The following is a 26,873-nucleotide window of genomic DNA, read 5'->3' as shown; positions in this document are numbered from 1 at the left end:
TTACTGATATTTACTGTCGTTTTTACTGTGGGTTCTGATAATTACTGATATTTGCTGAGAGTTACTGTTGGTACTGAAAATTGCTGATAATTACTGAGATTAATTTCTATGTTCATGAGATGTAAAATTTAAAAGAGACTGGGGTGGATGGATTAAATAAATTAAACAAATTAATTTCATATTATAATTTATCCTTTACATCTTTTTTTTAACCCGTAGTCATTTAGAATTTGTAACTTGAGTGACAGCAAAGATTGTATACGTTTTGTCATAAAAAATTATTTTCAAACTAATTATATATAGGAAAAAACTTAGATTTCTCTTTCTGTAAGAAGATTCAACCTGTCCCCCCCCCCCCCCTCAATTTCATCCTGTTCCTTAGTTCCGAAGAACTTACTTGTATTATTTCAATCGATGACTAGTAGGCCTAAAAAGGACGTAATAAATCAGTTTCTTATTATAAAACCAATTTAAAAAAAATAATAAATTGGATTCACATTTAATCCATACATATGGTGCGGTGATGTTGGACATGGAGATCGGTCCTTCGGATGGGACTGTATAAACCGCGGTCTTCTGTTAAAGTAGGTGCTGGCGCAAAAAAGATTCCTCGGTGATCAAATAGTGCAGAGTCACGAGAAAGATCCCTCTCTGTTCATTGTTTATAAGTGCAGAGTACAGATAGAAAATTGCAGGAGAAAGATTGCTCATAAGTAAAAAATGCCGCCGAGTACATGTCAAAAGTTGAACATGGAAGATCCTGCCACTGATTTATGGACATATACATGTACATGTAAGTGCAGCGTACATGTCGAAATTCACAGCTTTTAATAGGGAAATAATAGTGTCCCAATATGAGTGAAACGTTATCAAAAGTACACATGTAAAAAAAAAATTAAAACCGATCATTTTCAATGCCTTATAAAGTACTGTAGTTATTTGTTTCAGAAAATTCTTGATCCGCCCCCCTAAGAATTATAAGAGATTGGATCAAAGTTAGTCAAACTCGATACACCACCAACCCGTTCACACGTTGTAATGTTTTGAACATTTTCTAAAGCATTACAGATTTTCATAGGAAACATGTAACAAGTAATCTTGTTAAAACACATACCATATATAATGTTTCTCGAATACATTGATCATGATTCCAGTTGTGTCGTCAAAAATATTTTTAATAAATAGAGATTTTTAATGGATTGTCAGTTAAAACAATCAATGGGAAAATTAAATGTTCGATACTCATTAAACCTCAGCGTATTTATTTCATATCCTTAGATAAATTAACACAATTCATATATAATTTTGACTGAACATGTCCAAAGACATGTATTGTCCTTAAAATAAATAAAATTACTGATCATGGAGAAGTAGAATGCACACGGAAGTATACATGTAGTTGATTTGCAGAGGAAAACAACGGATCTAAAATATTTTTTATACAAAGTTTAGCTATTGTTGGAGTTAATTGAAACAAGCCAAGGATTATGCAAGGATTTGGCGTCAAATAAAATTTATTTATTAACTTGAAAATGAAATCGTATTTTTACAATGTCATGTAACAGAGAATCAGCATGTTTTATATCAGTATGAATTATTTCTAACTTAATTCACAATCTATCCCTCATTAACAGTTACTGTGACTTGTTTTTCTGTTGCACTTAGCTCATCAAATTTATCAGAATATTAAAATACCAGGTAAGATTTGGTTTACATGAAAAATCCTGTTCAATTTACATGTACCACAAAAATATAATTCATCCCAAATTTTACAAATATAATTTTGTCTGATTCCTGTTGAACACCGTAACGGGGTACAAAGACTTTTATGGGTATTGTACACAAACGGAAGTGCTGTGATGTACACTGTACGGTAGCGAGAAAATAACACAATAGGTGTCCCTGCTGTATAATATATACATGTATGACACGGCGAGTGAGAGAGAAGGGCACTCGGCGGCCAGGACTCACCGGATATCACAGTCAGTTACGCAACAATGAAGTGACAGGTGAATTTAAAAAATGTACATCTCTCTTTGATATACATCTCACTTTCGTTTATTTGCGTAAAAAGATCAGAAGGACAACAATTAGTATTTACATGAAAATAAAGAATTTAAATGTATCAAAATATGATGTTACATGTATCAACACGACACTTGTAATCTAGAACGTTTAAGCTAAAATTATAGGGGGGGGGGGGATTACTTTTATTTTTATTTTTCTGGGTAAGCTTGATGAGTAAAACTCATAATTAAGAATGCCTCTTTTCAGAAGAAATAAATTCATTACATATAGTAAACAGATAGATAACTGAATGAAAAAAAAATTATCCGTGTAAAAGTCTACTTCGGGGAATAGGGGAAATAATTTAAACTAAATAAGAGTCCGGGATGTATAAAAAAAATGCAGTGTCAAACTTCTTATTTATGTAATCCTTTTATTTTCCTCGAGGTTGGGTACATGTTATTGTGCATTCTACATTTATGAAAAAAAGGGGGGGGGTTATAATAAGCAGATTCTTAACACGAATATTTATTTATTTATTACAGGGTGACGGGAATGCGTTTTTTTTTCGGTTATAAAATACTTATTAATATAATTTGACATTACATCTGAGAAATGTTAAATTTATTATTTAGATACATTAACTTAAGAACAAGGTATAGACTCAATGAAGACGTATGTAGTTTAAGAATAATGCCGGGACCAGCACACATCTGTTGCATGTAATTGATTATATTGGAAGGAAATTTTGAATTCTATTTTGAAAACAATTCACATCAGGCACCGTTGTGATTAATGAAAATAAATACTTATCATTTGAATATATTAATTTTTAAGACTTGCAAGTAGTCGTGAATATCTTCAAAACTAAAAAAAAAAATAGATCGGGATATTGTCATTTCCTTTAAATTTATTTCTGTAATCATAGTTCTTTCAATTGTAAGCATTAGATATAATAACATCCTCTGTTCTTTGAATTTAAATTAAAAAAAATTGTTTAACACGCCCGTGGGAAGCGAGAAAGAGCGTCCAAATAATTTTACTGCAATACTTTCATCAGGCTCATTTATACAGAAATGTGTGTGTCTTCTATAAACGTCCTATAAACTTTTTTTTTCGTTTTGTATATATTGTTTTTATTATTATTTTTTATTAAGTAATCCTTTATTTAATTTTTTTTTTTTTTTTTTTTGGGGGGGGGGGGGGGCTTGTCAAGAAATTCTGATACTGCTTTCAACAGAACTTTTTTGTTATGTGTAACAACTACTGTATAGTTAAAAAAAATGAGTACAAGCTTTATAGGATTATTTTTTAATTACATGTATAACTAATATTGAAACAGCTAGAGTTGAAGAAGTCTTTAAAAAGTTTCATCTACCAGTTATTTTTCTTTTCTCTGAAATCATATTTTAAAATAAGAACGATTATTAACGATTTATAAAGGATTTTCTTTCCCAATTCTTCCTTTCAACCAATTCCCCTCCTTTTCTATTTATTGTTAGGCTTGTTTTTACATCTTTTGGGTTCAGAAAAATAATCTCAGTAATTATCAGCAATTCTCAGTACCAATAGTAACTCTCAGCAAATATCAGTAATTATCAGAACCCACAGTAAAAACGACAGTAAATATCAGTAATTATCAGAACCAACAGCAATTATCAGTAACAACAGTAAAAATATCAGTAAATATCAGAAATTCTCAGTACCAACAGTATAATATCAGTAAATATAAGAAATTATCAGTAAAAAGTGGCACTATCAGTAATCATTTAGGCCAGTAGTGCAGCAAGTTCATGGTCACTCGTTTAAAAAGTGTAAACCCCATAACAGGTCTATAATTTTCTAATGGAGAAACATTGCTTTTCTTTCTTTTCACTGAAGGATTACTTATGTCCAGAGGATATCTCTTTAAACCAAGGTCTTTTTGGCAAGTTCAAGGTCACATTTACAAAATTCGAGTGACACTTTAAAAGAATTGCGGCGGGAATTATCATTTTGTGAGCTCGCTCACAGAACCTCTAGTTGATTTTTATTTGTTCTGAAAGTGTTCAGAATAACCAAAAAGATTTAAATTGGTCTTGCACTGTCGGAACTATAATTTTTTTCATAAGATTTATTTATCTTTTTGTGCCTGTCGATAGAATAGAATAGAATGCATACAATGCAAAGAAAACATCAGAGATATTCAGAATAAATCGTTCATCTTGTTTATCAAGCGTTTACCATGTTGTGCTCAGTGTTCTGGAGTAAAATAGGGGATTTTAATAAAAATGTCGCTTACTTTAGTATAAGGTGACGACGAAGCACACCGGTCTATATGTTGAGTAAACACGGGTACATACAACAAACAGGTAAATAACAGGTAATAGTGAATAGTAGGACTGTCAGGACTCGACTGACCTAGGAAGCGTGCCGGCACGGTTGGCTTTGAGGTCAGGGTGAAAGGTCATAGGGAATATATTTACATATGCAATTTCACTACATTCCTCTCTGTTTTATTTAATAAAGCAAGGGGCAAATGCTGTAATTTACTTAGAGAAATGCAAACCGAAAATATATGATTATAATTTCGTATGACATGGAAAACGTATGAACTAATCCATGTATCCACATGAACTTGGCTGGAATTACTTCTAGCGCCTTAGTTCTGCGGGATAAACATGTATATGTACGTATGTGGCAAGATTGAATATGGTTTGACTTGCGAATCATGATAATCCGCATGTATCGTCCACATTGGATCTATGTATAATGATCATGTTTTAGCCATACGCATTCCATATTGTCTGTTATAAATTTAGTGGGTTTTTAACAGTAATAGATTCATATAATCAAAAAGAATCCTATTTTTCTATGTCCTAACATTGACCTACTTCCATGAGAATCCTGAAACCGAATGATGTTATGACATATGGTTTAGTCTAGTGAGATTCAGTTGTACCAAGGTTAACATATATATGATGACTTAATCACGTATACAGCTGATTTGCCTAATTAAATTGTGCAGGAGTGCAGTCTATGTTAGAACCTTACAACAGATATAAAAGTAATATGTAATATATTGCACTGTTGTAATGTATACTGATAATAACTTTATATTTAGATTATTATACTTTGATGTGTGTCGTCACCTTAACTTCGATGCATAATATTGTATAACTATATACAAACTTAAAGCCTTAACTTAAACTTACAAAAATGTATTATCTTATTACCTAGTCTAAGTACTAAATTAATTGAAGAATGTATATATCCTTTATTTCTAACTAGAAATAATCTAACTTTGAAATATAACAACTGGAAACATATCTACAAAACACATTATGCATCAGTACCGTCACTTTCTATGATTAGTAAGCCAGGTATGACATGGAAAATGTTGTCTTATTCCAGCTATAAACTATACACATAACATTTAATGCAATCCGCACCAATACCGTCACTGAGGGAGATCAGCCAAGTATCTTAACGGAAAGCATAAGACTATTTACATATAGCAATCTGCACCTATACTGTCACTGAGAGAGATCAGCCAAGTATCTTAACGGAAAGCATAAGATTATTTACATATAGCGATCCGCACCAATACTTTCACTGAGAGAGATCAGCCAAGTATCTTAACAGAGAGCATAAGACTATTTACATATAGCAATCCGCACCAATACTGTAACTGAGAGAGATCAGCCAAGGATCTTAAAAGAAAGCATAAGACTATTTACATATAGCAATCCGCACCAATACCGTCACTGAGAGAGATCAGCCAAGTATCTTAAAAGAAAGCATAAGACTATTTACATATAGCAATCTGCACCTATACTGTCACTGAGAGAGATCAATTAAGTATCTTAACGGAAAGCATAACACTATTTACATACAGGAATCTGCACTGATACCGTCACTGAGAATGGTCAGCGGTGTATTTAACGGAAAACATGGATTATATACATAAGGCAATTCGAATTGATATATACGAAAACTGAGAAATCTCAGCCAGGTATATCAAACGCAAAGCTTAGATTGCATGTTCACACCTGTCCTGGTTTAAGTATCCCTGGCCATCCTTAGGAACTGTGTCAAAGACATGCAACAGAGTAGATCACTGCAAAATTATGACGTATATATTGCCTGAATATGCTTCACCCAGATTTGACCTAAAAGTACTACTTAAAACCTAAGTATTCCTTAATAAAGAGTTTTACTATGTGACTATAATACAGTAGAGTAAAACTCGTTTAGTAAGAACACGGATATAGCGAATTCACGGATATTGCGAATTTTTCTTGGATCCCCAGCTATATAAATTTAACGAATTTCTTATACGGATAAAACGAATTACGAAGTAATTTCACAGGTCCCAGTGACTTCGTTATAACAGAGTTTTACTGTACATGTAATCAACATTTTATCTGCTTTGCTTAAGCAATAATCATGAATGTTCACTGATTATCTGAAAGTGGACATGATCTAAGATATCTTTTAAATAACAATTGCTAATCTTACACCAGTGGCATAGCTAGCAAAACATTTACTGCATTCAAAAAAAAGGCCAGGGGTCTGGGGCCGCCTTGAGGCCTCTAGTGGGTCCAGGGCAGGGTCCTGGTTGGGGCCCAGGGGGCAAAGCCCCCTGAAGCTCATGGAATTTAACAGATTTAAATCAGAAAATCACCTTAAAATATTTTATTTTTACCACCGTTAGTTCAACTACATGTTAACAAAAATTTGCTACTTTTGACATTACTTACAGCTCCACAAAATCCATTTCTTCATATCCATTTCTGGTTATCATGGATAAAGACATTGTTAAATAAACCTATATATTTACATTCATGGCAATATTGTTTTAAATTTTAATAAAGAAACAGACAGCTATTAATGACTATAGGAAAACAAAAGCAACAGCAATAAACAGAAAATTTAATGTTTTGGTGGATGTCATAGAATTATTTCACAAGTAATACAATTTTTTTTTATCATATATGCAAATTAAATTCTATATATATCCAACTACACAAAATTGAACATTTTCCATTTGAAATGCTGTTACATTTTACTTATTTTAATTTTTAAAATTCTAAAACATATTTTATTTTGATCTATTATTGAATTTTTGACATCTTTTAAAAAAAAAAGAATAATTCTTGTTGAAAAATCTGTATTCATTTGCGTTGTTGCGTAAAGGGCGCTACGCCTCTATGTACTGCTTAATTCATCTTACTAAAGTCTCAAGATCTTTATAAAATTAAGATATAAGTATCACTAGATGCTTACTTGTGAGCTACTAGCACTATCAACATGATAGTTTATACTGTGCATATTTTATGCCACAATGCATAGAGCATCGCTGGGTAGCTCTTTAGTTATAACTTAGATTAATAACAATTATACTGACAATGACAAATAACTGGATACCCTTAGTTGTAATAATCTAATAGATATTACTTATAATGTGACTGTTAGACAATACTGTGCTAATTGTGCAAATAAGTTACTCCAAATCATATCAACTCTAGATTGGTGGTTTCTAAACTTACCAACTATAATACTATAACGATCTTAAAACAATCTACACTTATCGTCTATTTCCCCTCCTTTTTATTTTTAAAACAGGAGAAATAGTAATAACTGTGGTTTTTTGTTAATCTAGTAACACCAGTACTAATCTAAGCTTTCTTTATAACTTATAGCATTATAAAAGCACTAAATCAGGAAAGCAATTATTCTTGTGCAGACAAATTCATTAGTTATCTACCAAACACTAATGACTATTGAAAGTGCCGTAAAATTAATATTAGAATATACTATATGTAAACTAGTAAACTAAGATAAACTACCAGTGTTATTTACCAATTCTAATTTAAAAGCTAGTAACTTGAATTAATTAAAGCTGAATGAGGTTAGACTGCGGTAAATACCAATGTTATTAACACTTCAGTCTATTGACTAGGTACAAAATACTAAAAATGATTAGATTACTTAATTATTTGATACAAAATCTGTAACTAATATAACACTCAATTTTTCCTTTCCTTTTGTTTTTGAAAATTGAGGGAAACTGTGTATCCTGGAACAGCCTTTATCTAAATAAAACCAACACTTAGTCAAATTAAATAGAAACACAATAAGTCTAATAGTAATAAACACTGGGTAAAAGCAAATTATCTACATGATTATGATCAGCCAAGGCACTGCCCAACATTTGCTCTCTAGTGGCAGCCAAGATGGAATGCCCAGCCCATGGTCTACAAAGTAGAATAAACAAACAAGGTACTCTCTACTTGTAAAAGGAAAGTTCTTGTTGGCAGCATTCCAAGTAAACCTGGTGGAGCCACCTGTGCTGTCACTTTCAGTGGTGTTATGATACACATCTGTTACTGGTACAGACAATACTTTAGAATCAGCATTCAACACTTCTTCACCAATCTCATCTTTACTCTCGAATTTCTCATCATGGATTGGTGGTGTACACATTGAAGAGGTTCCTGTTTCCTTTTTGTCTGTAACCTTCTCTTTGTAGGAGGGAGTCTGTAAATTGCTGGTTGTCTGAGCATTTACAACAGACTTGTTGTTATACTCAGGCAAAGCATCACTCCTAGAAGGCTGTGTATGTAAGGTCAAGTCCGGGAATTGTTGGCATTTGGATGTTGTATCAGTATCTGGAGTTGTTTGGCAACGAACAGTTGAGTGCTCACTACTCGGAGGCCATAACTCAACAGTTTGCCTTCTGAGTCATCTCTGTCCTCTGTCTTCTGACTTTGAAATGACATGGGGACTTGCATGTGACACCATGGTATTCTACTGTATACCAGCAGGTGACATATCACCACTCGGTATTTGTGGAAAACCTGGTGGCGGCATTGGTGGCCCTCCATAAATGCATGGTTGAGGGTATGTCTGTTGAAGTACCATGTATCCAGGTGGGAACATTTCAATACGTGGGCCATATGCATATGGTATGCTTGGACATGGCTGTGGTGGTCCAAGGAATGGCTGTATGTATGGTCCACCATATCCAGGAAATGGTACTGGGTAGTTCCCAGGGACTACCCAAATTGGCCTTGGTTCAATGATGGCATGTATGGTCCACCATAGAATCCAAGAGGTACTGTACAAGGTGTTAAAGTTGGGTTCATCTTGTTGTTTTCAGTTGTTCAAAATTATGGAAATAATCACGCTGTTTGACCCTACTGAAAAATTCAGTCAGTGAATGTGTGTATAGTTATTGACGTTACGTTATTTCCACGTTACAGTAAAAGAAACGGTGTGTTCCCATTTCGCCGGTGAAAATATAACGCACTAAAGTGACTTATAAACAACAAGATCTGTGTAGTCAGAGTGATTTGAATTAAACGTGACTTTAAGGTATTCAATGTATAATGAAAGGATTTTGAACAATTTTGAATGATTTTAAACAAGTTAAAAATGCAATGCTAGATAACAATAAAAGTGAAATGAACCAAATTCACAAGACTGATAACATGTAAGAAGCCGGTCATTTTGCTCCTTAAAAGTTTTTGAAGAGTTATCTGCCCTTGATGAAAAAGAGAAAATTTTTATTTTGTCGAAATATCTGCGGTAAATGTTTCATTTTATTTCATAGTTAAATAAAGAGAGAGTTTATGCATATTTTCACCAAGAGATTTGATTCAAATTAAAATTACTGTTTACAATATCTTTAAAAAACATGCGCTACCCATAGACTTCAATGTTAAATTCAAGATGCAATTGATTGGACAATAATCAAAATTTGGCAAATTCCTCTGGTGGAGCATTTTTATTTAATAACACCTTCATATTGCTACCATAATCAAAAACCATGGACCATTCATTAATTAGGTACAAAATATGGTCGTTATACATTGAATACCTTAACACAATTTGTCCAAATATACGATATGACTGTAAACTACTTGAACTTTTTTCTTAACTGTTAATTAACTATACTTGCTTAAATAACCGCACTGACTCTTAAAACGTTTATGTAAAAGCCCGATGACAGACGACGGTAGAAACGAACAATGACGTTACTAAAAATTATAGATAGGCCAATTAATTAATTGTTTATTCAATTGATAATGTTATATGAATTGACTATATTTTTGCAAGTAGATTTACACTATTGTACAGAGCTTAAAATGTGTAAAAACGTTACACTACAAAATCAGTCGGTTTGTTCCCATTTCGCCTTAACTGTAAAATTTGGTATTCCCATTTCGCCTTATTAAGCTCTGAGGTAGATTAAGGCAAAATGGGAATTTACATAAACATCTGATTAAGTTTAAGTATTGTTTGTGTAGAAGGATTATTATGAATCTTAAATTAAGGTACAGTATTAGTAATATTATGAAACTCTTGTGGAGGTAGAGTTGACTAAAACATAATAAAGGTTTATTTCAAATATTATTTATTATCATTTTATATTCATTAATTTTTACATAATATGCTTATTAATAGTGATAAAAATCAAGGAGCACATTGTTAAAGAGAACATTAATAGAAATCATTATTTTTATAAATAGTAATTTTTAGATATAAAATATAATATTATTTCATTCACTGTTTGCATAAATTAATTCTCATTTTAAGTTGAATCTACTTTTTTTATTTTCAAATGTACAATGACTGAAGAATCATTTTAAATCCCAAATACGGTGTTATTAGCTAATCATTCTAAAAACACCTCATCAATTTTCAAGACTTGTTTTTACAATAGTATTATTAAGAAATTCCCAGTTCGCCTTAGTACTTTTTAAATTTTTCTTACCTATATGTAACAGTTAAGGCGAAATGGGATCACACCTATCAGTCTACCGTTAAAGCAAGAAGCACGTGCGCTTCGATCTTTAGCTATTACAGGTAAACGGGTTTGTGTGAACTAACTCTGTGATGTTAACATAAGTACAAAAAATATACGATATGAAAAAACAATATCTCTCTACTTTCCCCTAAAATATTTTTAGGGAAGCTGAGAGAAAAATAAATCGTATGAAAATTCACAAACAATTTAAATTAAATGATGAGTCGAGAAGAAAACGCTCCTCCAAAATTGTCAACACGAGTGGCAAAAACTTTTCAAATAAGATTAGGTCAATCGTTGCGGCGCGACCAAAATTCAATGAGTCGAGAAAAAATGGCGATTTGCACCGGACAATATTAACATTCAAAATTTATATTAGCATTCATAAAAAAACCCGCTCCTACGATAATTGTAACACTAACTACTAATGAAAATGAAAATACAAAAATAATTGGACCGTGATATCACCACGTGTTCAACACAAGTAAATACTGCTCACGAGTGAAAAAAATAACATGGCAAATTAGTCAAATTGTCCGAACTTTTCAACAAACGTTAAAGATAACACTTGTTAACAACAGTTTCCTTAAATTCCAAATTGACTAAATGCGAAATATTAGAAAATATTTCAACCTGTGTTTCTATTCACGAGTGGCAATATTCACACGTGAATTTTTGCAAATAAAATATATCCCCCGCACCGAATTACCGGCGACGCCAATGTAGTAAAATAGGGGATTTTACTAATAATGTCGCCTACCTTAGTATAAGGTGGCAATGAGGTACACTGGTTTACATGTTGGGTAAACATGCAACAAACAATAAAGCAAGTGACAAATGTGGTGAATAGTTTGTATCTGGTAGGACTCGATTGACGTGGGAAGCGTGCCAGCACGGATGGGTGGCTTTGAGGTCAGGGTGAAAGGTCATAGGGAATATATTTACATATGCAATTTCACTACAGTTCACACACCGTTCACTCAACGTTCGCTAATTGTTCACTCAGCGTTTGCTCAACGTTCAAGTGGGAAAGTAGAACGTTTCAGGGACTGTACGTTTCAATTTACCTCTGTCTTTAGACATGATTTTGTCCGGATATTTTCTTAGAAACTACTGTATGGATTTGTCTGAAAATGTATAGTATACACACCTTATTCACCGTACGAAGATGTGCACCTGGTATTTTCATGATGATTGGAAAATTTTACTTCATTTAACAGGTGTTTTTATTTTACTTTTATGGACTTATTCATTTTCTTTTAGATGTTATAATTATAAGTCAAATACTGTAAGGCTTAGAATCATGAAACTTTGTCAACTGATTCATCTTGTGTAGACAGTGTGTTGCACATTAAAATTAGGTTACTCCTTTTATTAAGATGTTATTGCCAAATATGGCAAAACTCTGTTAGGCTCATAACTGGAGAATTATTTGGCCTAGAACCATTAACTTGGTCAGTATAGACATCTTTGGTAGAAGGTGTGTTACCTTGAGGTCACTGTGACCTTTAAGTAAAGTTAATGGAATTAATATGGCCAGATAAGTCAAAACCCTTTTTAGGACTATGTCAGTGGATGCATCTATAGAGAAATTTGAATTGCAGCTGAAAAACCTGTCATTAAAAAAAAACTTGCATCTCCTCTGATTCATTTTAAGTGGACTTAAAATCGACGTATGTAAAAAAAAAAAAAATACACGCGCACGTGCATAATTAAACAAGCGTTCTGAGAGTATTGCATTAACAATACGTATCCCCTACCGGCAAGTGTAATTTGGTTCCCATCAAAAATTCCATAAAAATTAATGAAGCGGAACACAATACAAACTTAATCTTTAACTCATCAAGGTAGACTCACATACCAAAAATCAGCACAATATCTGCAAACGTTTAATGAAATTCCGAAAACCCTGTAAAAATTAAAAAGGCCGTAATTCTGTAAAAAAAATCATTGAAGTGGAACGAAATACAATTGTAGCTCATTAAGATACACTCACGCACTAAAAATCAGCTCATTATCTATTACCGTTTAAGAAAAAATGCGGAAAACCAAGTGGGATATATATTCTTCAAACAATAAAATTTTATACAACAAAGAAATGAAAATAAGTCAACGAGCAGGCTCCCTATATTCACTAAAATACTCTTAATCTCTAATACCACTTATTCAAAGTTTATGGAAGGTCAGTATCACCTATTAGCAAACTGCTATGCTATGCATCTTAGTTCATAATTTCATATAAGAATTTTTCAACAATCCACTTTAATCATGGCGGATACATACATGTACATGTAAGTGTAACATGAAGACAGAAAGATTATATATTCTTTAAGCTCATATTAAATCACTTGGTTGATGGTTAATTTATTTTTGTTAACTAATTAATCAATTGCAGCTATTAACATAACGAATTTTAACATGATACATGGACTTGAATAATGAAGATTTTCCAAAGGTTTTATATATTTTTATCTACGTCATTTACTTTTTTTGATGCCAATTGCAAGAATCTACCTGACATTTGTATTCATCGATAGAGCAATAAAGGAGTTCAGACGCAAATCGCATAGCAGAATGGTTTTGAAAAAACCCAGAATTCTGCGTTTAATTAACAATTGTTTGTAAATGTGAGCATAGAAATAATAGATAATAATGGATATCTTTTTCTTATCTATGAAATGCGTGTAAAAGTATCATTGTTTTTCTGATTGCAAGGAGTTTGGTCTTTTCCAAGCGTAAAATTCTTGTAATATTCGTAGTGACACATAATGCAGTTCAACTCATTTAACTGATTTGTCGGTTTTAAGTCACGTTGGTACCTCATTTATCATGTAAATTTAGTCTGACATCAGAAAATTTAGTTTCTTTGCCAGCAAGTACAGTCTCCCTGTAGTCTCACTAAATCTCGCCAGAGCTACTGCGAACTCTTTGGATATTATTATTTGCAGAACACAGAAAAATAAAAGATTCTGAAATCATTAGTAGGGATGATAATATACGTTTCGAGCTTTGACTCTAGTTCAGTGTTATCTGTTTTCTAGAAATGTATCATGACTAATTGTGCTAAATATATATCTCAAGTTGATAATGTTAATTTGACCAAATAAAATTAATTGCTTTAATTTTTCAAACTGGATATTAAATGAAAAATGACGACAATATTACTTTTTTCAAAAATATGCATGCAGGGAGAATTGCATTAGTAGTACTAGTCCTCTACCGGCTAATGTAATCTGTTTCCCTTTAAAATAATTTAAGAAACCGTATCGCCGTCATAGTGACCGGAGCAGAAGGAAATGCAAACTTTATTTGGTACATTTAGGCTCGCATACCAAAAATCACCTCAAATCTACAATCGTGTGGAAAAAGTCCGGAAAACCAAAGAGGAGAGGGACAAATAGAGGAACAGTTAGACGGACAGACAAACAGTCACAAAGAAATCCCATAGTCCCTCCAGTTTTGCCTTAAGGGACTAATTAATACACAGTTTAGAATCCAATCCCACATGTAAAGTTTTTGTCACTTAACTGTTTCCGTAACATTTGTAGATTGTTCAGAGCTACATCAATTCGAAGTACAAAAATAAAAATGATATGGTTTTAATTTACTATTTTTTATGTCTTACATAGATGGAACCATAATATGATTATAATATAATTATAACCATTGTGCCTTTGTACATTGAAACAAAGCATAATTAAGTTAATTTGTGGAACAAATTATTTTTGATACCTTTCGTGTACCCACTCATTTGAACATACAATGCCATGTATACTTTTTAGAAAAAGTAATGACTGTTCTTGAAAATAATCCTTTTTATCCGATTTATTACAGAATTAATGGAAATGCATTTTTCAAAGAAAAAATGGAGTATATTGATATCCATACTAATGTCAGAGAGCTATTCCGTTTGTGTAAATATGCCATGGGAGGAAAAGCGAAAAGAAATTCAACAAACATTTATATCATTGCAAGATGTTAAGGAGGAAAGAGCCGACGAAGATCTGGTCCTCCTAAAGGAATTAGAACACTGTGACATATTGTTAACTGTAGATAGAGAGAACAAATATCTGTACTTTGTATCAGAGGAGGTCCGACATCAGGTGATGGGATACTTTGTTTTGAATTGCTTAGAAAGTAAGGAAGATTACGAGAACTTCCTAAATCTATCCTCAGTGGACTCACTATTTGAATATGCGCGCCCATTGAGGTACAAAAGAAATGTGACAGAACGCTGTATGTACCTACCAAAGGGGACGGAAGAGTTATTAATAAGAAGGCTTGGTATAGACGCCATATTGCATGCATCCATTGGCAATAATGATATAGCAGAGGAAATATCTTCAAAACGTGAGTTTATCATAGAGTTATAAATGTGATACTACATGTATCGTCAAAACATATGTTATTTTTCACAATGTTTTTTTTATCAATCGACCTTCTACTTAACACAAAACGTGAAGTTGTTCAATTGACTATTTGAATTCAGGGCTATAACACCACTTTTTGTGACGAGGCCGTATCGGAAAATTTGGTAATTTTGAGGAATTTATTATACATTGAAATCATGATATGACTGGTTTCTTGTACTTGTAATCAACTAAAAGTCTGTTTTTTATAATACATCGAAATATCAGCAAGTTATTCATTTACATCTATGTTTCTTTACTTTTGGGGAAATGACTATAGGGAAAATAAACTCAATCAACTGGGAAAAAGTTACCATTTTATGAAGTTTACCACAGTTATGGACTTGATATTTCACACAATAAATTTCATTGATTATTGACTGCGCGAGAATTACCATTTATCCCAGTCTTCAATTATAGGAAGAATTACAATCAGTCCCTGACCAAATGATTTCCTATATGGAGAATCTTTTAAAAGAACACAAAATGGGTTAAACGTAGAATGTTCATTGAAGTGGAAAGAATATCATACACAAGCTGCTCCCTCTAAATTTGAAACAGTACTTATCAATCAAAGGTTCGCTTGGCACGCATGGTTAACTACTCAGTATTTGTTTACAGACCAAAGCTGATTTTTCATAACTAGGATTCAAGGTCTAATCTCAAAAGTCAGGGTCAGTGTATTAATGATTTAAAAGATTGTATGACATTAGAGTTTTGATTTATTATGATTATTTGGTTATCAGGGCCACATATGTTGACCCTAGGAGGTCAAAACCAATGAACCTTAAGTGTTATTTATCAAGCCAATGCCTTTATAGTTTACATTTTTTTTCAAACTGTTGAGTTATGACTACAAATCAAAGTAATAATTTGAAGATCAAGATCATTTGAAAAGTTCTGCGTATGTAAATTTTGAAGGTTTATAGAGGGCATTGGAACAAGGACATTGCCACACCTTAAGAAGTTAATTATCATTATATACTTCTGGATCATCTATGTCCAAATCATCATCTTGTGCCTTGTTTGATTTCATATAAAAGTCGTATCACAGCTATATTACCGAAAATCATTGAACAGTATTGCGGTTATTAGATCAGACTATGTACATCTTGGAAAATATTCAGTACCTCTCCTTATATGCCATTGAGTTTTATTTATTTTTTTTTTTAGCTTGATGTATTTAATCTATGAAATGCAAAAGAAGAAGGACAGTAATTAGAATTGATATTCAGGCGTTTTGTTTTTTTTTAAATTACGTGTACATTCATTTCGGCAAGGCACTCAGATCTAGTTTTAGCTCAAGTGAGCTGAAAGCTCAAGTGAGCTTTTCTGATCACATTTTGTCTGTAGTCCGCCTGTCTGTCCGTTTGTCTGTCCGTCCGTCTGTGAACTTTTCACATTTTCGACGTTTTTTCTAGAACCACAGGACCAATTACAATTCAACTTTCCACAAAGCATTCTTATGTAAAGGGAATTCAAATTTGTTCAAAAAAAGGACCACACCCTTTTTTAAGGGGAAATAATTCAGAAATAGTGAAAATTTGGTGGTATCTTTCAAAAATCTTCTCAAGATCCACTGGGCCAAAAAAGTTGAAACTTAAAACCTGCTCAAGAAGAGAAAAGCCATTAGTAAAATTGAAATGGAAGCATCTTCAGGAAGTGTAAAATTAACGTTTGCCACCCTCCCCATGTAAACTTTTCAATGCTGAACTGATTTGTGCCTTTTCCTAGCCAATGTGCTTAGGTGAGCGATGTGGCCCATTGGCCTGGTTTTCATTTTGAATTGATTTCTTTTGTACGTATTGAAAATGAAAAAAAGTATAACAACAATGGGACATTAGAGAAATACAAATTTCATCAACTATAATTTGGTGAACAAATTATTAAGTTTAGACAAATGGTAGGTGTGATCGGTTTTAAAAGCAACCACTACAACATAAATGAATAATACATATATTACAAACATATGCAGTTTATGCCTCATTTCTTGAGAGCAACATGACCTGATTCTTTTCTTTCTCCTACATGTATCTAGATTTTTTTCTTTTTTTCATTTTCAAATGTATCTTGATTCAGTCTGTTAACTAATCATTGTCCTTCAATTGTGCTCGCAATACCCTGTTCCTACAGTAGAAGTAGCCATCAAAACATCACTACTAGCAGCATACACTCTAAGTGAAATGTAGTTTTTTTTTTATTCCCGGGGATATGCTCTAAAAATAAGAGAAATATATTTTTGATGCAAAGGTGTACTCACAAATAAAGGAGAATGGGGCTCAACTTAGCAAATAAGGAGCTCAACCAAGTAAATTTTCTAACAATCAAAAATTAAAAAAAAAAAAGAAAAGAAAGGGGAAAAAAAGAAAAGAAAAAAGTGATTTGCGATAATACTTCTGATTTTTGATAATTTCCCATCTAACAAAAAAGGAGTTAGAAACATTTTGAATTTCTTTAAAAATCTACTTCTCAAGAACAGCAATTCCATCAATAGTCATATTTATATGGAAACATCCTCATGAAGTGAAGATTCAATTTTTTTTTCAAAAACATGACCCCTCGAGTTAGTGTGGGGCCACCATGGGCGATTAAAATTCGACAAATGAATACACAGGAAAAAATATTTCAAAAACTCCTTCTCAAAGGCAGCAAAGCCATGATTGGTCATATTTATATGGTAGCATCCTCTAGAACTGTAGATATAGCTAGTTCAAATAAAGAAACCTAGAATTAGTGTAAAGCCACAATGGGTGATCAAATTTTTGCATAGGAATGCATAGGAATAATCTTTAAAAATCTTCTCAAGAACAGTAAAGTCATGATAAGTATTATCAATATAGAAGCATTCTCATGTAATGTTTATTCAAATTTGATCAAATCATGACCTTCCAGGGGTAGAGATGGACAACGACATGGGATCAAATTTATAGAAAGGAATACTAAAGATATATCAATAAAAATTTTCTTCTCACAGAGAGCAAAGCAATGATTAGTGATATTAATTTAGAAGCATCATCGGGTAAGTGTAGATTCAATTATGTTCATATCATGTCCCCGGGGGAAGGACAAGGCTACAAAAGATGATCAAACGTATTGGAAAAAATCCCGAAAAAACTACCAAGAGCCAGGATTAGTCAGAAATGTAGAATCGTCTTCATGTAGTGTTTGTTTGTTGTTTTACGCCCCTCTCGAGAATTTTTCACTCGTATGGAGACGCCACCACTTGCCGATCGAGGGCTACAAATTTATACCTATACTCGGCACTCAGGGCCATTGAGCAGTTTTTAGTGCCAACACCTACTACGACACGGGACCTCGGTTTATACGGTCTCATCCGAAGGACCGGTCCCCACGTCCCGCAGTAGATTCGAACCCGCTCCTTACTCCGCGACTCTAGAGCAGAGACTCTAACCACTGCGCCACGCGGGTGACCTTCAGGTAGTGTAGATTCAAGTTTGTTCAATTCATCCCCCTTCCAGTTTTTACACTGAACTGATTTCTGCTTTTTCGCAGCAAAATTCTCAGATGAACCATAAGGCTCATGGGCCTCTTGTTATGTTAGGGTGATCGAAAAAAATCTATAGACCTCCCAGTGTAACAATAATGACCTAAGTTGTATGAAAATGTCAGTCAACTTCGACTCAACGTGAGAATGTGTTTGCAAAGAAGGTCATTGTATCGAACAAAGACTCGCTTAATATGGAATTTAAGCGAGATTGTTGATATCCTTATATCGTCAACTTATTTTTAACCTGAAATGATAAAGGTGTAGCACGTAGAACACGCTTTGCATATCGAATCAACTTGGAGACATACATGTTAACCCCATATGCATATGATAATGGTACATGTACATGTATATTGCTCATAAAGGAAGTTGACTAGAGAAAAGTCATCACGTTTATTAAGCTTTTTTCTAATAAAACATCCTGATATGAAGCAGATGTGTCAGACTCTGTATTTTTTTTTTCTTTTTCTAGTATATGAATTCGATGTAGGATTGAAAATGAAAATTTTTAATACATAGAATCTAAATGTCAAAGAACAAGGTTCACTCAGGGCCCGTTTTAGCCCTATGTTTTTCTGAAAAAAAAAAATGAATCTGCTTAGTTTTAGTTAACAATGGGTTAAATATCATTAAGACACTTGACGACTGCATATCTATAAAAATGACCTAATGTTCTGGCTGGTCAATGCATTATGACGTCATGAATAGCGTCATTTTCCTTCATCCTGAAATTTTCTACAGAAACGGCAAAAGTTTTAAGCTATTTTCAATATTTCGTGTACAGCGCAATTTCTGATCTAAAATGTGCAAGTATATAATGATAGAACAGTGTCTGAAGATTACAAAACACGTTTCATTTTTTAGATCGAGGGGCACGCATATATAAATTTAATTCTTAGTTGAAAGTACTGAAATATCCTGTTTTCTTCAAAATTCAAGGACATTGTAATTTCACAAAGCCTATTTTCCAATAACTGGACTTTCAGGGAATTTTTTTTATAGAAAATGAAAGCACTGAGTCTCTACTTTATATTGATGTTTGACAAAGGAAATCGAGTGTTAGTCAAATGTATTGTATTATTTCTACAGGGCCATTTTATGCATAAAGTGAATCTAACTCTTTATGGCCCAGATACCTCTTTCAGTGTGAACGTTTTTAAATAAATTCTGCTTCATAAGAATACAAAACAGGTCTACCTATAACAGACCATAATAAGTACTGCAGATTGTTGGAAGAAATGGTTAGCAAAAAATAAACAACTAAAACAACTTATCAATTTTATTTTTTTTTCAAATTAGTAAGTTCGAATAGAGACTTCCCGGTAAGTTGTGACAAAACTGTGAATCACAATTTGTTGATATTAAAAGCTAACATTAGTTTCGAGATTTTTTTTGGTTTGTTAATAATAATTAGAAAATTATTATAGCAAAGAGCAAGAACCACTTAGGACCTTTTTTGGCCCTGAGAACTTCGGAAGATTCGAAACTGCTCAGTTTTGGTTGAAAACGCAGTATTTATCACTTGGACCCTTGGTGACCGTGTACAGTGTATCTATTGAACATGACGTAATTTTCTTTCTAGTCACTGCATTATGACGTCATAAAATGCGTCATTTTTCCCATATCCTGTAAATTCCTTTAAAAAATGGCCCAAAGTTGAAGTATTTTTTCGATATTTCATATAGAGCACAACCTCTGATCCAAAATATGCAATTACATAAAGAAAGATCTGTTTCTGTAGATCATAAAACATGTTTTTATTTTTGGATCGTTGGTTGTGCTCATATTTTAATTCTTTGCTGAAGATAGTCAAATACGCATGTTTTCTGCAAAATTCAAGAACATTGCATTTTCTCAAAGCCTTTTATCCAATACCTGGAATCTCAAAAAGAATTTTTGTTATAGGAAATGAAAAAAAAGTCTCTACTTTATTTTGATGTATGAAATGGGACAGAGGGTGATAGTCAATTAATTGATATAAGGACAGGGCCATTTTATGCATAAAGTGAACCTAGCTAGCGCTCTTTATGGAATTTGAACTGTGTGAAACACTAGGAAAAAAATACCTCTCTGAAATTTAGTAGTAAATGGGTAATCAAATATCTGACTTTTTTATGAAAGAAGTGATTTGAATATTTATTGTTACAGTAAAATTACCGCCTCCTGTATTAAGGATGACCCCAGAAACAAAGAACAAATTTTGCAATTTCGTCAAGGGATTTAATAAAGAACATGCACATCATGGATTGAATCTATGCAGTCTTTTTGGATCGTTTTTGATTAATTTAAAAATGCCTAAAAAGAAAGGTAAGTATTTGAACTTAAACATGTACAATACTGGAAAAAAAGATAAACAGAGGTTATAGAACTGAGCTAAGGTTTTGAGCTTAAGTACATTTCAAGGATTTAGGTAGATATATTAAAGTCATATAATAATAATGTAATAAAAATGAAAAAATAATTTCATTTTTTATCTTTACTTAACGCAAAGAAGATAATCGAAGATAAAAAAAATAAATTCATAAAATGTGTTGTTATTACCCTAAACTATATAGGTCGCCTGAGCCATACAGGCGACGTATCAATTGTTATTTGTGACCGTTAATGCTGATTTAACGGTCGCAAACTGAGTTTTTCCGGCGACGCGTCAGAGGAGCCGGTAAAACGGTTGTTTGCGACCGTTAAATCAGCATTAACGGTTCCAAATAATAATTGAGAAGAAAGTTTTTCCCATTCTTATGCAATTTATGCATTTTGTTTGATGTTAACGTCTTATTTTGTTGCGTTTTGTTTATGTGAAAAATGTCTTAAAGGGTTGTGTTTTGCGTCGTTCTATTATGACGTCACAAAGGCCCTCGTTCTCGTTATTGCTCATTTAACTTCCTCAAACGTCAGTAAATTAGCCAATCAAAATGCGTTCTACAAAACAGTTGCATTAGAATTGAACGATTTTAGATTCTCCTCTGTAGCTGCTGAACCTTTTTCAACCAATTTCGGCATATAGCATTTATATGTAAAGAGAAAGACTGTGAATTGCATGGTGCCCTGCCCCACCTGTGGGTGGTTACTAAAACGATCAAAATTAATGCAATTTTTTTTAATCTCCTTCTTTAGACCCTGGGGATTAAGCATTCAAACGGTTGGCATGTTTATATTAAGAACTGAGCCTTCTACCTAAATTGTGAGTTACATGGCCCAAGGGTAAGGGTTTCTCGTATTATGGCGGGTCTCTGCAGTTGTAAATCACATGATGAAAATGCAAGATTTCTTCAAAAATCGTCTATCCCTCTCCTAATGACAAAGAGAAAAATTAAGTGCATAGACATGATGATCAAAGGTGCCTGTTTCAAAATTGTGGAATGCAAGCGTATTTTCCTGGGTCAGGGGTTCTGGATCTGGTGTAAGGGCATGTTGTAGTTTTCTTATACTAGTAGTGAAAATGCATTAATTCTTTTAAAATATTCTTCTCTGCTCCTGGGTATTTAGAATATAAACTGTGTATACGTAAATGGATATGATTCGCGAGAATCACTACCAGTTTGTTAAATTCATGACCCTGACTAAGGGATTCTGACACTTTTCTATGGAGTTTGCTGCATTATTTAAAGTCCCCACTTCAACAAGAAAATTTGGAATATTTTCCTTCCTCAACTTCTGAATGAATTCTGGCAATTTGTTTTGATAAAACATCTTTACAATTCAGCAATATGTAGATAAGTCATATCCATTTCAAAAACTATTCAAATAATGACTGCTACATTTCTATCACAACTAAACAATATAACTCAAAGATTTTCTTGACTTTAATTTTCATGTGGAATCAAAATGGGAATTTGATGTTAACAATAATATATGGTTTGTATTAGAAATATGAAAGGTAAGAAAAATGATATAAAAATGTAACATATATTATGAAACACCCTGTACATGTAGTAAGTGCATAGATGTGATGAACAACAAACTAAAACAGAGCTTCGGGGAAACTATGACATCACTTAAAAAAATAGATTGGAATCTGGGTGAATAAATATAAATGTTCTTTTTCCTAACCACTTATTAATAAGGAGGAATGCTACATCACATTGTTAAACTATGGTTTCAGCAGTGTAATACCATTATTAGCTCTGGATTACCGGTATTTTTTTTTACGATTTCTGTTTTGCATTTTTTCCCAGAGAAAATGTAAATTAACTGTTTAATTTGCAATTAAAATTCTTAAGAGTTTAAAAGTTGTTTTTAAGGACAGAGGATACAAACAAGCTTTTGTGAAAAATCTTACAAATAACAAATTAAGTCATATTTATATCAATAAAATGAATAAGTTAAAATAGCTACATTTTCATTTTTCATCCAAATACCCACGTGCAGAGAAGAATATTTTAAAAGAATTTTCACTATTAGTATAAGAAAACTACAACCCGCCATTCTTAAAACATGTTCTTAATACATGTATAAACATGCCAACTATTTGAATGCTTAATGCCAAGGTCTAAAGAAGGAGATTTAAAAAAAAATTGCATTAATTTTGATCGTATTAGTAACCACCCACAGGTGGGGCAGGGGACCATGCAATTCACAGTCTTTCTCTTTACATATAAATGCTATATGCCGAAGTTGTTTAAAAATGGTTCAGCAGCTACAGAGGAGAATCTAAAATCGTTCAATTCTAATGCAACTGTTTTGTAGAATGCATTTTGATTGGCTAATTTACTGACGTTTGAGGAAGTTAAATGAACAATAACGAGAACAAGGGCCTTTGATTGTGACGTCATAATAGAACGACGCAAAACACAACCCTTTATGACATTTTTCACATAAACAAAACGCAAAAAATAAGACGTTAACATCAAACAAAATGCATAAATTTCATAAGAATGGGAAAAACTTTCTTCTCAATTATTATTTGGAACCGTTAATGCTGATTTAACGGTCGAAAACAACCGTTTTGCCGGCTCCTCTGACGCGTCGCCAGTAAAACTCAGTTTGCGACCGTTAAATCAGCATTAACGGTCGCAAATAACAATTCTCGGTGAATAGATATAAATGTTCTTTTTCCTTACCACTTATTAATAAGGAGGAATTCTACATCACGTTGTTGAACTATGGTTTCAGCAATGTAATACCATTATTAGCTCTGGATTACCGGTATTTTTTTACGATTTCTGTTTTGCATTTTTCCCCAGAGAAAATGTAAATTAACTGTTTAATTTGCAATTAAAATTCTTAAGAGTTTAAAAGTTGTTTTTAAGGACAGAGAATAGAAACAAGCTTTTGTGAAAAATCTTAACAAGAGGCCCATGGGCCACATCGCTCACCTGAGCACTGTGGCTAGGAAAAAAGTTTACATGCATAAATGGTCCCGACCTACCCTTAAAAGGGGGTTGGGGTTGGGTTGAGGGTATGATTTGAACAAAATTGAATCTCCACTAACTAAGGATGCTTACATATTTCTTTGACTAACTGTGGCTTCTTTTCCTGCAAGTTTAAACTTTCATTATTGTCCCACCCTACCCCCGGGGGTCATGATTTGAATAAATTTGAATCTACACTATCTGAGGATGCTTCCATATAAATATGACCAATCTCGGCTTTGCTGTTCTTGAGAAGAAGATTTTAAAGATTTTTCCTATATACTCCTACACAAAACTTGGATCGCCCATTGTGGCCCCCACCAATCCCCTGGGGGTCATGAATTGAACAAATTTAAATCTACACCACCTGAGGATGCTTCCATATAAATATGACCAATCATGGCTTTGCTGTTCTTGAGAAGAAGATTTTTGAAGATTTTTCCAATATATTCCTATGAAAACTATGATTGTCCATTGTAGCCCCACCCAACCCCAGGGAGTCATGAATTGAACAAATTTGAATCTACACCACCCGTGGATGCTTCTATATAATATGAACAATCATGGCTTTGCAGTTCTTGAGAAGAAGATTTTTGAAGATTTTTCCTATATACTCCTATGAAAACTATGATTGTCCATTGTAGCCCCACCCAACCCCTGGGGGTCATGAATTGAACAAATTTGGATCTACACCACCGGAGGATGCTTCCATATAAATATGACCAATCTTGGCTTTGCTGATCTTGAGAAGATTTTTCCTATATACTCTTTTGTTAAACTATGATCGTCCATTGTAGCCCCACCCTACCCCCGGGGGTCATGATTTGAACAAATTTGAATCTACACCACCCGAGGATGCTTTCAGATAAATATGACCAATCATGGCTTTGTTGTTCTTGAGAAAAAGATTTTTAAAGATTTTTCCTATATACACCTATGTATAAATATGATCGTCCATTGTGGCCCCACCCTACCCCCAGGGGTCATGATTTGAACAAACTTTAATCTACACTACCTGACGATGATTCTACATGAGTTTCATCTTTCCTGTCCCATTGCTTCTTGAGAAGAAGATTTTTAAAAGATGCCATTAATTTTTCACTATTTTGTAATTATCTCCCCTTGGAAGAGGGCATGGCCCTTCATTTGAACAAATTTGAATCCCCTCCACCCAAGAATACTCTGTGCCAAGTTTGGTTGAAATTGGCCCTGTGGTTCTGGAGAAGAAGATGAAATTGTGAAAAGCTAACGACAACGCCAACGACAACGACGACAGACAACAGACAAATTTTGATCAGAAAAGCTCACTTGAGCCTTTGGCTCAGGTGAGCTAGAAATAATAAATTAAGTCATAATTATATAAGTAAAATGAATAAGTTTAAATGCCTATATTTTCATTTTTCATTTAACGTTTCACAATAATTGGATTTAAAGTGACAGAACGTTGTATAGATTAATAAGGATGGTTGCAGATATATGGAATTTCGAAAATCGTTGAAAGTTTACATTTTTAAAAAATATTTTAGAAAATTATTGTTCTAATCATTTACAACAAAAATAGATTAAAAAAATTATACCAATCCATGCATCCATTTTTTGTTTGAATCATCTGTCCTTTATAAATGCATAATATGAATATCTTATAGAATATGTCAGGAGAAGTCAGATATACATTTGATTTTGTTTTAGATAAAAATTAATTTCCGAAAATAAAACGCATTATTTGTGAATATTTTCTAAATATATTTTTAAAAAAAATGATGATCAACCTATCATGCCTTAAAAGAATGAAAGATAATGATTTCGCCGTACTGACTGAAATGTAGTCAATGATTAGTATTGCAAGTATGTTCTCTTTAGTTAAGGAACAAGCTATTAAGATAGTCTGTGAATATCAAAATCAATGGGAAACAAGTATTATCTGACCGAGGTAGATACATCTTCTTGAATAAATTAATATATGTTTTATATTCTAACTTAATTGTGAATGAATATATAGACCTAATATAAAGCCAGAGGATGGAACCTTTGTACAATAACTTACAAGAATAAAAAAAACCTGGGCCCCTGAAAGTCCCGAAATACATTTTCATGGAATATTTTAAGATGTTTTTTTTTCTTTGAGTGTCCTTAACCAAGCTTCATGAATTAGAAATTCTGGAATTGGGTCTGGTCTCTTTTGATCATAACGTGAAAATATTCAAGAATTGTTCTCTTGAATGAGTTAGCAATTAGTGTAAGACATTTCCAATCCTTTGCAATATTCAAATGAAAAGTTGAAAGGCTTTTAATTTCAGAAACTTAAAGTCTTCTGACATTATGCTAATAATTCCGTTGTTCTGTGGTAGATCTATTGACAATACCCGGTATGCTGTTGTTCTACTGTACCTCAATTGACAGGTTCTGGAAATATCACGGTTCTAATTATGTGCTGTATTGTGATCATATTTTAATGATTCATATTTGTAATCTGTGTTTTTATATTTACATTGTTATTATGTTTTAAATAGGACCCTGAGGAAAACTAGTGCCTTGAACTAATCGGGTAACCTTCTATAAAAAAAATTTTTAAGAAATTTAGAACATGGTTTTGAACGAAGGGTGCTTCTTTTAGTTGATATAGTTCAGGGCCACTAAACAGGGGTTCCAGAGTTAAGTTGGACCCTATTATGATTATGTATGAGAATATTCACTCTGTCTTAAGAGAGAAAATTCCTCTTTTGTAATTCACTTGTTATTATTAATCAAAGAAAATAAAGTCATTAATGATTTAGTTGAAGAAATGAAATTATAGAAGAATTTTA

At 32.9% G+C, this 26,873-nt stretch overlaps 1 protein-coding gene across 1 annotated transcript in view; it reads left to right on the top strand.

Moving 5' to 3' along the window:
• The window catches only part of LOC133201420 (uncharacterized), a 45,709-nt gene that overhangs the window by 13,392 nt on the left and 5,444 nt on the right, over nt 1–26,873 (top strand). The window contains exon 9 of the mRNA XM_061337222.1: nt 14,636–15,151. Coding sequence (XP_061193206.1) covers nt 14,636–15,151 — 516 coding nt within the window. The remainder of the gene's footprint in view (nt 1–14,635; nt 15,152–26,873) is intronic.

The sequence above is a fragment of the Saccostrea echinata genome, unplaced genomic scaffold, assembly GCF_033153115.1.
Source record: "Saccostrea echinata isolate AGI-Se365-2 ecotype Australia unplaced genomic scaffold, CSIRO_AGI_Sech_v1 ptg000044l, whole genome shotgun sequence".
Taxonomy (NCBI): Eukaryota; Metazoa; Mollusca; class Bivalvia; order Ostreida; family Ostreidae; genus Saccostrea; species Saccostrea echinata.
This window is presented reverse-complemented; position numbering and strand designations above follow the sequence as displayed.